Source organism: Xyrauchen texanus, chromosome 1 (assembly GCF_025860055.1).
Source record: "Xyrauchen texanus isolate HMW12.3.18 chromosome 1, RBS_HiC_50CHRs, whole genome shotgun sequence".
NCBI lineage: Eukaryota > Metazoa > Chordata > Actinopteri > Cypriniformes > Catostomidae > Xyrauchen > Xyrauchen texanus.
Window position 1 is genome coordinate 29,514,991 of NC_068276.1, and position 11,880 is coordinate 29,526,870.

The 11,880-nt window shown below is 41.0% G+C and overlaps 1 protein-coding gene across 1 annotated transcript in view; it reads right to left on the minus strand.

The window, feature by feature from the left end:
• LOC127650643 (potassium voltage-gated channel subfamily A member 1-like) overlaps positions 1-9,052 on the minus strand; it is a 44,581-nt gene extending 35,529 nt beyond the window's left edge. The window contains exons 1-2 of the mRNA XM_052136211.1: positions 7,123-9,052; positions 5,745-6,025 (exon numbers count right to left, since the gene is read on the minus strand). Coding sequence (XP_051992171.1) covers positions 5,913-6,025; positions 7,123-9,052 — 2,043 coding nt within the window. The 3' untranslated portion in view covers positions 5,745-5,912. The remainder of the gene's footprint in view (positions 1-5,744; positions 6,026-7,122) is intronic.
• Between the last annotated feature and the right edge of the window lie 2,828 nt (positions 9,053-11,880).

The window sequence follows — 11,880 nt, forward strand, 5'->3', positions numbered from 1 at the left end:
CCTTTTGCAAGAATCTGTTCTGTTAAAATATAAAATAATCTCATTATTTGGTAACAGGCTACTGAGGGCAGTAAATCAATACTAATTACATTTCTTATTTCCAAATATCTCTTTGGAACAGAACAATTAAGGAATCTAAATCGTGAAGAGGAATAGTTTTTCCTTACGATTCCCATCCCTACTCATACAAGAAGATCAAACTAGACTACTTGTGTTTGTCTGCCTTTCCAATTTTAGCACATGCAACGCTGTTATTTATGCTTCACAGACTCAGATGTACAGAGAGAAGATGAGGAAATTATGGAGTGAAATATCTGCCATGACAGCTCAACTTATAATCTATAGCGCTGTTTATATTTGTATCATGCAATAAGACAAATGTTTGTGTTGGTACAGCAATCAAGCCAAGCTCTGAGCAGTACAGCTACACTTGAGTGTCATACTACACACATCACGCAAAGCAGCTAATGAATGCTCTGAGTGGAGTGATAGTGATTTCTTTCAGCTGGACTATTCTGGCTCTACACACTGCTCAAATGCCAGTCTCGATATTTACAGAGAGTCAGCATGATGGGAATGATTGTTGTTATGCTGATCTATCAATATGTCAAAATGTCCTTTGTAGTCATGGGTGACTGATATTAGGAAATCTAGTCTAATATCCATTTACAGTGGCATTTAATCTGATATTTATGAAGGTGGTGTGGGTAAAGGCCTTTATTGATTGATTGCACATAACAAACACTCTCACAGACATGCATGCGCACACATATAGACCTGCAATGTAAACAAGTAACATGCATTATGAACTGAACAGTTTAATAATATCAAACTGTTTAATAATCTCTCCATCTCTAACACAAGTTTGGTTTTATAAGTTCCTCTACACAGAAGTGAGGTAGGCTGCCACAAATGGATGAGTAGGGTACATTTGCACCCTGGAGTAATTTTACAATGGCTGCAGAAGATGGAGGGGAAAAAAGGAGACAAAAACATTAGCAAAGAGAAAGGGAAAGAGCAGCAGAGAAGGAAGGCAAGGAACAGATAAGAGAAAAGGCAGACAGTATGAGTGAAAGATGCCAAAAATAAAGTATTAGAGGGAAGCTGTACTTTTCTTTTAGTTTGGTATCCATTTTATGATCACAACAACTGGGCTACATCACAACGCAGACTGTTTCATATTGGCCCGTTAAAGCCTTTGCTTAAACAAAAACAGGCAGATTCAGCTATTGGACTCAAGGAATCATTACCAACAACATTTAGGCCCAGAGCAACATATAAGAGCTATACAGACCAACAAAATCCACGACTTTATCAATAGATTTTATAAATGTTCAGTAAACCAAATAACTAGCTCTGTGAATGTTTACTGCAATCCAAAATACACTAAATGAAAATGAAGACAGAGTGTTACAGTAACACCTCACTATATGGGCCATGCAACATCACCCAGTAAACAAGTGCTTAATAGCCTGTGTTATCATGTGAATACGAGTGTATGCAAGCAGTCATTTTAAAAGAAGGGGGACACAGCTGTCCGTAGGTGGCTCGTGCAGACCCAACACGTACAGTGCAGTATTGACATACTACAGTATATATTAATATATCAGAATGATATCAGTATTATATTAATATACCGTATATGTATTATTTACTTTTAATATTTGTGGTATTTTAAATATTCAAGTATTGAAAAATAATTACAAAATTAGCTGCAAAAATAAAGGGCACCTAGTGGAGCACTTGCTTCTGTTTCACAGATGACAATTAAAGACTGAGAACAAACTGATCCTGAATAAATTATTTAATCAATTACAATAATGACAATTGTGCATGTGCACAATACATTTTTTTACTCTATGTATGCATTGTGGGATTTAAATGTATCCAAGTGGCTCAATTGTTTTGACTATATTCACCAAAATTAATTCCATTTAATGATACGGTGATTATTTCTGGTGATGCCAGAAGGTGTTGACAAATAAATGTCTTGTGTGAAATTAGTCAGTCACTGAATCAACAATTAAAACAAAATTGTATTCCTTTAAAATGTGTGTGTCTACACACAGGAGCAGACTGGGAAGAGAAATCGGCCCTGGATTTTACATATAAACTGGCCCACATTTTGTGAATGCCGCACAGGGCTCTACAGTGCGAGTATTTCACTCGCATTTGCCCCTAAAAATAGATACGTGCGAACTGGAAAAATTATTTACGAACACAGTGTACGAATAAAGATTACAAACGTAACACCCTCCCCCCTTTTTAAGATAATTGTTTAAAAATTACAAGACCCACATTCCACAAGCGGCTTGTGCCAACCACAGTCGAGTTTTCTGTGATGACGCGGTCCAGTCAGAGAGATAAAGGTGAACAATGGAGAAAAGTAGCGGTATAGGCGACATCGCATTTTATTTTAAGTGAAAAAGAGATGAGGAGAAAGAGGAATTTGGCGAGGGAGATTCGCAAGGTTCAACTAATGAAGTCTCTTCACAAGGTTTACCTGAGACGGCTAATGTTAGGGATGCTGAAAACAATGTTAGCGAAGCTACCGTGACCCCAGCTGTCACTTCAACGTCCACTGTAGCCGGTGGAGGGAGAACATATAGATTCAATGCAAATTGGCTCAAAATGTTCCCATGGCTAGAGTTAGAAAACAATGTCATGTTCTGCAAATATTGTAGAGGGCAAAAACAGGTGGGCATCTCGTCCTTCGTGTCAGGAAACACACATCTGAAATAGTGAAGGGTCGTTTGCGATCGATTCGGCCTTGTAGGTGAACATTGGGAGCCGGCTCGCATATCAGAATCTATTTAAAAACAAATTAAGATACGAATAATCAAATGATTTAAAAATAACGAAAAAACAAATTAAATAATATAGGCCTCAATGCTCAAGCACACACATTAGTTCTGACTGTCTGCTCAGACTAAAAGCCTCACCTGTTGTTCCTGTCAATCAGACACGCAGTGTCAAACAATGAACCAAAGATGTATGAGGGAGGGCGGAGCCAACTTATACTGTTCAGATTGTATTTGAATTGTTACATTTATATGCACTTTGTTTATACACATTGAAATGTTATACTTTAAATGCACACGTGAAATAGCATCCTTCTTTTTTACATTTATTTCGATTTGTGGGATGCTGCAGTTTTGCAAATTATTTATTTTTCTTTGATATGGTGCATTATTCTATTATCAGTACTGCCGCTACCAACATGCATACTGCGCAGTTTGCGTAGGTCATCAATTCCCTAGGGGGGCACAATCTTACCCTAGGATAAACATCGCATACTTCATTGTGAAATAAGAAGAACCTTTCGTCAAATTTAGGCCGCTTATCAGACTCCACCACAAAAACTGAGTTTACATGAATCCCACATAAGACAATGTGCCGAGATGATCGGTCAAATTGCTGACATAATGAGAGATCGCTGGCTGACCTCTAAATATGCCAGACGGTCAACATACAAAAGCAGTTGGACAACTGATATCCTTTGATTCTAGTAGGCATGGGTTCAATGTGTGATTTGGGTGGTATGTGCTGTTCTACAGATGTGTGTCCCTTTGTACACGCACACATACTCATACACGCAATATAAATATGTATGTAATAAATTGTTTGTTAATAAACTCTGTATTAAATTTTCACTGTGCTCCTAAATTTTTTTGTGTGCTCCTACATGTTTTAATTTAGGAGCACATGTACTCCTTGAGAAAAAACTTAGCGTACAGCCCTGCCGCAGCACCATTTTGTGGCCCTTTTCAGCCAGTCGCAGCCCGTTTCAGCTTATCGCCACCCATTCAGCCCCGTTTCGCAGCTGGTTATCCCTGTGGTCAGTCTGCCCCTGCCTACAGACCTACAAAGAGACTTTATTAGAGGTTTTAAGCATTATAAGAACAAAGCAAATCTATCATTTCCCTACAGTTTGTGAGCTGCTGAGCATGAATTTGATCAAAAGACAACAATAATATTCTTAATAATATTCGTTATTCGTTTCAATAACGTCCATATGTTTTCATGTATAAAAAACATCTATTCACTTCAGTAAAATGTGTTCTAAGAACACAGCAGCTCTATCTTTTTTCCTACAGTTTGTCGACTGCACACCAACATGAAGGTAGAAAAAACAGGGGCTGATATTAAAAATAGTTTTACATATTTAACACAGATTTAGTAATCTGCAGTGCATTTCATGTAATGCTGCCAATCAAGAAAGATATGCAGATAAATAACAATCATTTGTATGTTCCTCATCTCTAGATTATTAAATTAGATCAACACAAAGCCAATACAAAACATGGATAAATGAGCATTGTTGAAAGTAACTTTGTAGAAATGAACGAAGCTATGTTGATTAGACTGTCTGACTGATGGCCTACTACAGAAGGGTTGTTTTGGCTCATGAAACTCACCTGTGATTAGCTGGACAGCCCAAAGTAATAAACGCAAATGCGGGGTCTACATGTAGTATGCATTCTTTTTTTTCATTAAATCTACTTTACATATGAATTATTTGAACAGTTTGTTATCAACTGTAAAGTTAAACTAACATTACCCAAATGTAAACCACTTCAGCTCATGGAAGGTGTGTTTACACATGTGTTAGGTTTGAATCGTAATACTCATCTGGTTTAGATTTAAACTATATGCCCTACTTCATGAAGAAAGTAAGAGTATAGGCTACTTTAAATATTTCTGTTTAATAAAAGGAGTGGTGGTGGCGTAGTAGGCTAAATCACTGAACTGGTAATCCGAAGGTTGTAGGTTCGATCCCCACAGCCACCACAATTGTGTCCTTGAGCAAGGCACTTAACTCCAGGTTGCTCCGGGGGGATTGTCCCTGTAATAAGTGCCCTGTAAGTCGCTTTGGATAAAAGCGTCTGCCAAATGCATAAATGTAAATGTAAATGTAAAATGTAAAAGGAGGAGCCCGATACCTCAGTGATCTAATTCCATTATATATCTCCTTAACATTAGTGCATCTACTACAAGTTGTAAGAGGATCACTTCTGAAAATGTACACTATACTCTGGCAGGAATTGCATTGGCCTAGTTTACCATTCAACAAACAAATGATACATGTTTGTTGTTTATTAGGCTACTTATTAATCAACAATTTTAAGACACTTTCTTGTAACAGCCCCACAAGGCACTCGATACACACTCAGAAAACCAATGCACTTTGTTATGGTAATTAAATATCTATGGTCATATCTTATCTAAGTACTAGATATGCAAGTAAACATGTTGTGAGAAACGATTATGCCCAGGGAGGCCATAGTTATCCCCTTGTTGTGTGTGCAAAGAGTATGTCTTATTAATGACAAAAGATTGGTGGATTACTGGAATGGCAATTATCTTGTCTGCAATATAATGGTAACAGCCATATTAAGACATCAGAAAATGAAGCTCTGAACAACTAATGAGCTCTGAGGATTTTTGGATTGCAAGAGAGAACAGCATGGTTGGTGTTCTCTGTGACAATAAAAGTCCCTTGTTGCTAAGCAATTTGTTGTATTGTTGATATACCGTTATTAGATGAGAAAACATGAGATGTTTGAGATTGAAAGCATGCAAAGGTCACGTATAACACCTGCTTCTAGCCCTGGCAGACAACAAATACATATGCGTAAACACCTGTACACATGCGTAAACAGCTGGATGCTATGTAAAACTGTATATAATGAAAGCATAATTGCTGTGTAACTAAACAGTTTTCTAAATTTGAGAATGCTTACCTCTCACAATGAACTGCACATGCCCAGTGGTCATCGTGCACTCCAGGAGGACAAGAATTCGCTGTGGAACGCAGGTACTCTTGTGCATGAAGTCCACCGAGTTCATGTTTCCATCAGTGCTGTTTGGTTGTACATTTCCGGTCAGCATTTTCATAAAGGGATGCATTGTCATTTGGTAAAGGGACGAAGAACAATTAGTTGCATGAAGCATTCCCTTGAAATATACTCCCATATGAGCAACAGTGGCCAAACTGATCCTTCAAGCCATGGTGTCTTCGATTCTGTTATACAAGGTGTTTATTTTGTGAGACAATGTGAAACCGGTATTTTGGCCTCAGCATACACAAAAAAAAGTGACATTTATGATCAGAGAGAATGAATCCTTGGTTGCATGATGAATGAGTTATAGTGTTTGCCAATGAATACAGAATACAATGTTCTGTTTGACAAAAACTAAAGCGATTGAATTGTTTTTCAACACTCACAAAAGGGACTAACTAAAATGAGTTTTCGGCCACCCTGGACAAAGCACAAATAACTACACAGGGGTGGGCTAATAGTGTGTTGTAAATACTGGCATGCTAACACATTTGTATGCCATAATGGGGTTTTAAGATGTCATTGCCTTGCGCGTCATGCAGCTCAAAAATAATACAAATTAAAAATGGTACTAATTCATTAGTAAGGGAAACATTTGCTTAATTGTTCTTAACATTGACGGTTGCAGCCTATATTTGCTTTATATTATTTCGAATTAGTAATACAATTTATATCATTATTATTATTTTATTCCCTCTCTGCCTTAATGTTACATATATTTATTTTATCTGCATAAAACTGGGACACTACAACATAACTGATGATAGTGCAAACTATTTAAACTTTATTGCATAATAGCATTAGATAAGAACTCGCCTCTTTTCCCTACAATTACTGACAAATGTAACTCATAAAGTGCCTATGCAAATTCATTTTTGTTGCCTTCATTTTAATGAGCCTGGAGTGGTTCAGTTCTGTCAACAGGACAGGTTAGCAGATATAGATACCTCTCCACGTCACGTAAAGCTGGTGATTTTTGCATTGCCTGTCGCCTGATGGTATGTTTCTCTACAAAAGTAGCCACATTGCAAAAATGTTTCAGCTTAGGTCCAGAACTGCATGAGAGCGTATGCGAATGTCTCTGTGTTTGCGCACGCGCGTCCTGTATGTCTTCAAGTTGTAAGCGCGCAACCGTGCGTGCGTGCATGTGTGCTGTTAACTGATTTATTTGTGCAGTCATCTTCACGCAAACCTCACGAGAAGGTTATCATTTTCTATGATCATACATCTGTCTGTAGGGTTCGTAAATGTGAACTGTTTTTCCCGCCTATGTCATTACCGTTCCCTCTACTTGGGCTCTGTGTGTCAGCACCGCATAGAGATTCTGTCACGCCTTCCTCCATCTCCATGTACTCGGCCGCCTTGTCACCCAACGACGACCCCGATGGGGACCCTTTGAATTTTCTCAGGAAATCCGGAAAATACGGGCAACCCGATGGGGGTTGTTCGACAACGGGCGTCTGGTCCTCGTTATCAGTCTCCCGGTGGTAGAAGTAGTTGAAGTTGGACACAATGACGGGGACTGGAAGCGCAATGGTCAGGACACCTGCGATTGCGCACAGCGAGCCCACTATTTTCCCCCCTACTGTTATGGGCTTCATGTCCCCGTAACCCACCGTGGTCATTGTCACTACAGCCCACCAAAATGCGTCGGGGATGCTTGTGAACTGGGACGTGGGTTCGTCCACCTCGGCAAAGTATACGGCGCTGGAGAACAGGATGACACCGATGACTAGGAAGAAGATGAGCAGCGCCAGTTCTCGCATGCTCGCGCGCAAAGTGTGTCCGAGGATCTGGAGACCTTTGGAGTGTCGAGACAGTTTGAAGATCCGGAACACTCTGACCAGTCGTATGATTCTCAGGATTGCAAAGCTCATTGCCTGTTGCCCGTTGCCTTGTTGTTGTTGCGCGAGTTCTGTGCCGAGAGTTATGAAATAAGGCAAAATCGAGACGATGTCTATGGTGTTCATAAGGTTTTTGAAGAAAGCAGCTTTGCTGGGGCTCGCGAAAAAGCGCACAATGATCTCAAACGAGAACCAAATGATGCACACCGTCTCAACGACGAAAAATGGATCGTTGAACGGCGTAAATCCGTTTTCGGCGAGGGTGGAATTTTTACCTGGGCTGAGGAATTCTTTGTCATCCCTGAATTCTGGCAATGTCTCCAAACAAAAAATTACGATGGATATGACGATGACCAGCACTGACACGACCGCAATCCCTCTGGCTGCACTCGAACTCTCGGGATACTCGAACAAGAGCCAAATCTGACGTTTGAACTCGTCCTCGGGTAGCGGTTTCTCTTCCTCTTTCACAAAGCCCTCATCCTCGCGAAACTTCAACATTGCCTCTTCCCCGAGTTCATAGAACTTCACTTCCTCTGAAAATATGTCAAACGGCACATTGGCGGGTCTTTTTAACCGGCCCCCTGACTGATAGTAGTATAGAATGGCGTCGAAGCTCGGTCGGTTCCTGTCAAAAAAGTATTCGTTGCGCAGCGGGTCGAAGTACCTGATTCGTTTCTCCGGGTCCCCCAGAAGGGTGTCTGGGAACTGCGCGAGAGTCTTCATTTGAGTTTCGAACTTCAAGCCCGACACGTTGATGAAAACTCTCTCGCAGCAGCCGTACTCGTTGTAAACATTTTCATACCCTGACTGAGGACGTCGGTCCGTCAAGGAAACCGTCTCTTCATAGTCCACGTTGTAGACAAAACTTGACCTCTTACTTCCTCTGTCCTCCTCTTCCTCCTCGCCCTCTGCCTCGTCCTCCTCTATCATGATGTCCTCCTCGGATCCTAGGAGCGCCAACTCTGAGTGGCGTAGATCCCCGCCGAGTGCCGCGCGGTTCCGTCTCCAGCGCGCGACGCCTCGTTGCTTTTTTCGCTCTTTGAGAAGTTGCTGTGGTGACTCGTGCTGTTGCTGCTGCTGCTGTTGGGAGGAGGAGGGGCGCGAGGCGGTACCGGCGCTACTGTTGTTGGCATTCGTCGAGGAGGCGGTGCGATTCTGCTGCGGGTGGTTGTGTGGATGTGTGCCACAGGACCCACCTCCCTCTCCAACCGCTACAGCTTCAGCCGCCGCTGCTGCAGCCGCCGCTGCGCGCGAGTGTCTCTCCCTCTCGCGCTCTCGCTCTCTGGCGAGTGCTTGGGCATATCCGAAGGGCAGGTGGGCGTTGCATCCCCCGCTGTCCGCACCCACCATGGCAAATTCCATCTTCTCAGCCTATGATGCGTTATAAGAATGATGGACTTGGAAAATCTCAGCAAACTGCTGAAGAATGAGATAGTCTCAGCGCTTTAAAGATCATTTGTGCACTTGACTGGCACGCTATGTGGCTGTAGTGCACACACTATATATGCACGAAGTGTTTACTGTTCGAGCGAATGGTTTTAAGGTCTTTCAGTGCACTTTCACTTATTATAATTGGACTTCATAGCTGTAAAGAAACACTGTGTATCTGGTGACATCATTTGGAAAAATGTGCCCACGAGTTCTAGAATCCATGTGCTTGGCGGACGCGCATTGCTGTCACGTTATTCAAAAGAAAACGGAATTAGGAGAAGAGAAAAGCCTTTTCCGTTATCACTGGTTCCCATCTTCACCGTGAGGAAGGGGTGGGGTGTAGGTTTGCTCCATCCTCTGCCACTTCAGTGGCTGTGAATGAATCACTAAATCCGTTTGACACCAGCAACAACTGCAAAGGAAAGGATAAAAGACGGTTCATGATAGGCATCCTAAACAGACTGTGATGGATATGAATATCAACATGAGCAAAACATTTAAAAAAAACAAAAACAATGTAGCCTCATCAAGAACAAAGACATACATTAAGTCAATATCCTACGTAATAATACAAGTAATAATAATAATAATAATATGAGACATCCTTATTGTTACAGGCCAGCCAAGCAAGAAGCAGGAAACAGCGCGTGATATTACTGATCCAAAATCCCATGACAATTAATTATAAACATTCGTTGCACGCAATTTATTAGCCCTCTCATGCACTCCATCTTCCATCATTCGAGACACTTACATGGTTAAAGATAAGGGAATGCCTTCTCAGCTTCCACCCTTAAAAAGATGGGTGAGGATGTAAATCCAAGGCTTGTCAAAAAATCCCTCTTGCTCTGGGAATCCAGATCTTCCTCGACGTGGCCAAAAACAAAACATGACACCTCAACCAGTCAGGTGTGATCGCATTCGAGGGATGATAGTTTTAGCCTCGGCTCGCCCTTGGGTCTATTATTCAACAGGATCTCTCATCACCTGCTCATTTCCCCCTCCCCAAAAAACATGCACCGCTGCATTAAGCCTGGACTTACACTCACCAAAAAAGCAGGTGCTGAGAACACGCTGCCGCGTGCCTTGATAAATCAAACGTGCAGCGTCACAATCAAGATGTATCAAAGTTTTTAGATGTCATGTGCAAATAGCCTTAGGTAAGTATGCGCAGCGCGCATCTGTCTGCCGCTCAGTCTCGCCCGTTGTCCATTGTGCTCGTGTTATTGGGGAGCTGCGCTCCGCCGCGATAGGCACGTTTGCGCAGCGCGGAAAGACCTTGATCGCCCTCCAGTGGCTTCAGCAGGTCACCGGTGTGTTGCAGTTCTACAACTTCAACAGCCTCTTGCATCTATTGACAGCTTGTTCATCGCAACTGACTAGATACCCGAGGGACTTCTGCATATTACCAACTGCGTTTGCTCCTTACCAGACGGTCAGATAGGAATAATACACATTGTCAGTCAGTTTGTTTATATAGCTATTGTTCGGGAGGGGGAAACGTACAGAAAAGCAAAGAAAGATCAATTTTATTGTGTCGTAAGGGTTCTGCTTTTTATTCTTCTTTGGTCTACTAGACATTGTTAAAAGTAAGCGTTTATACAAAGCCTATAAATGAAAGATTTTAAACCTTTATCTTAACACTCTGTCATACAGGCAGGTGGTGTTTGTCTCATTTGGTGAACTCTTGGTTTGTGGCCCGTGCATTTTAAGTGTAGACACATGATAGACAGGCTGTGTTTGTAAAACTGCTAAAATTACAACAATCGCGCGTTTTTTTTTACCAATTCTGGTATGAATTTAAGATTATTTAAACATCATCATTATAAAATAAAAAAAATATATACATAACGAAAAATTGTCTTCCTGTTTTGCTTTATACCGATATGATGTTTGCATCAAAGCAAAATGCAAATATTTATACCCACAACGCCACCTGCCTGCTTCTGTGGCACATAATGTTATAATAAAGAGCTTTACAAAACGAGATGAATCAACAGCACAGTTTAAGCCACAGAACATTCGTAATTATCACATGGGAATGCAAATTCTGTACCCTGCAAGACCTAAAGTCTTTTAAACAAAAACTCATATTGCCCCACTGAGTCTCACTTTCTGGCCGCAATACTATCAGAATGATTGGACTGTTTTATCCATTGGTCTTTATTAAGAGGGTTATTTATTTCGCCCAAAAATAAAAAAATATCTCATTATTTACTCACCCTCATGCCATCCCAGATGTGCATGACTTTCTTTCTTCTGCAGAACACCAAGAGTTTTACAAGAACATTTCAGCTCCTCACAATGCAAGTACTGTAAATGTGTACCAACATTTTGAAGCTCCAAAATGCACATAAATACAGCATAAAAGTAATTTCTAAGACTCCAGTGGTTAAATCCATGATATGTGTGTGTGAGAAACAGATCAACATTTAAGTAATTTTTTCTATAAATTCTCCTGCCTGCCCAGTAGGCAGGGGCGGATTATGTCTAGCAAGGGCTACGGGGCCAATTTTCTTTTAGAGTTCAGGAATTTCTGGCTCATGCTGCTGTATCTTTTCTAACTCATTTGAATGAGGGGTGCATTCCATTCAGAAGTGATCATTCCTACACCCTATTTCCTTCAAAGACTTTACCCTCCATTGTGAGAGCTTTGAAGGGCCGAAAGGTTTGGACCTCAAAAATTGTGGTTATTTGTAAAACATTTTGGAAACGTCTGGAATGACACTACAGCCTGGCTACATTATTATTCTTCCATA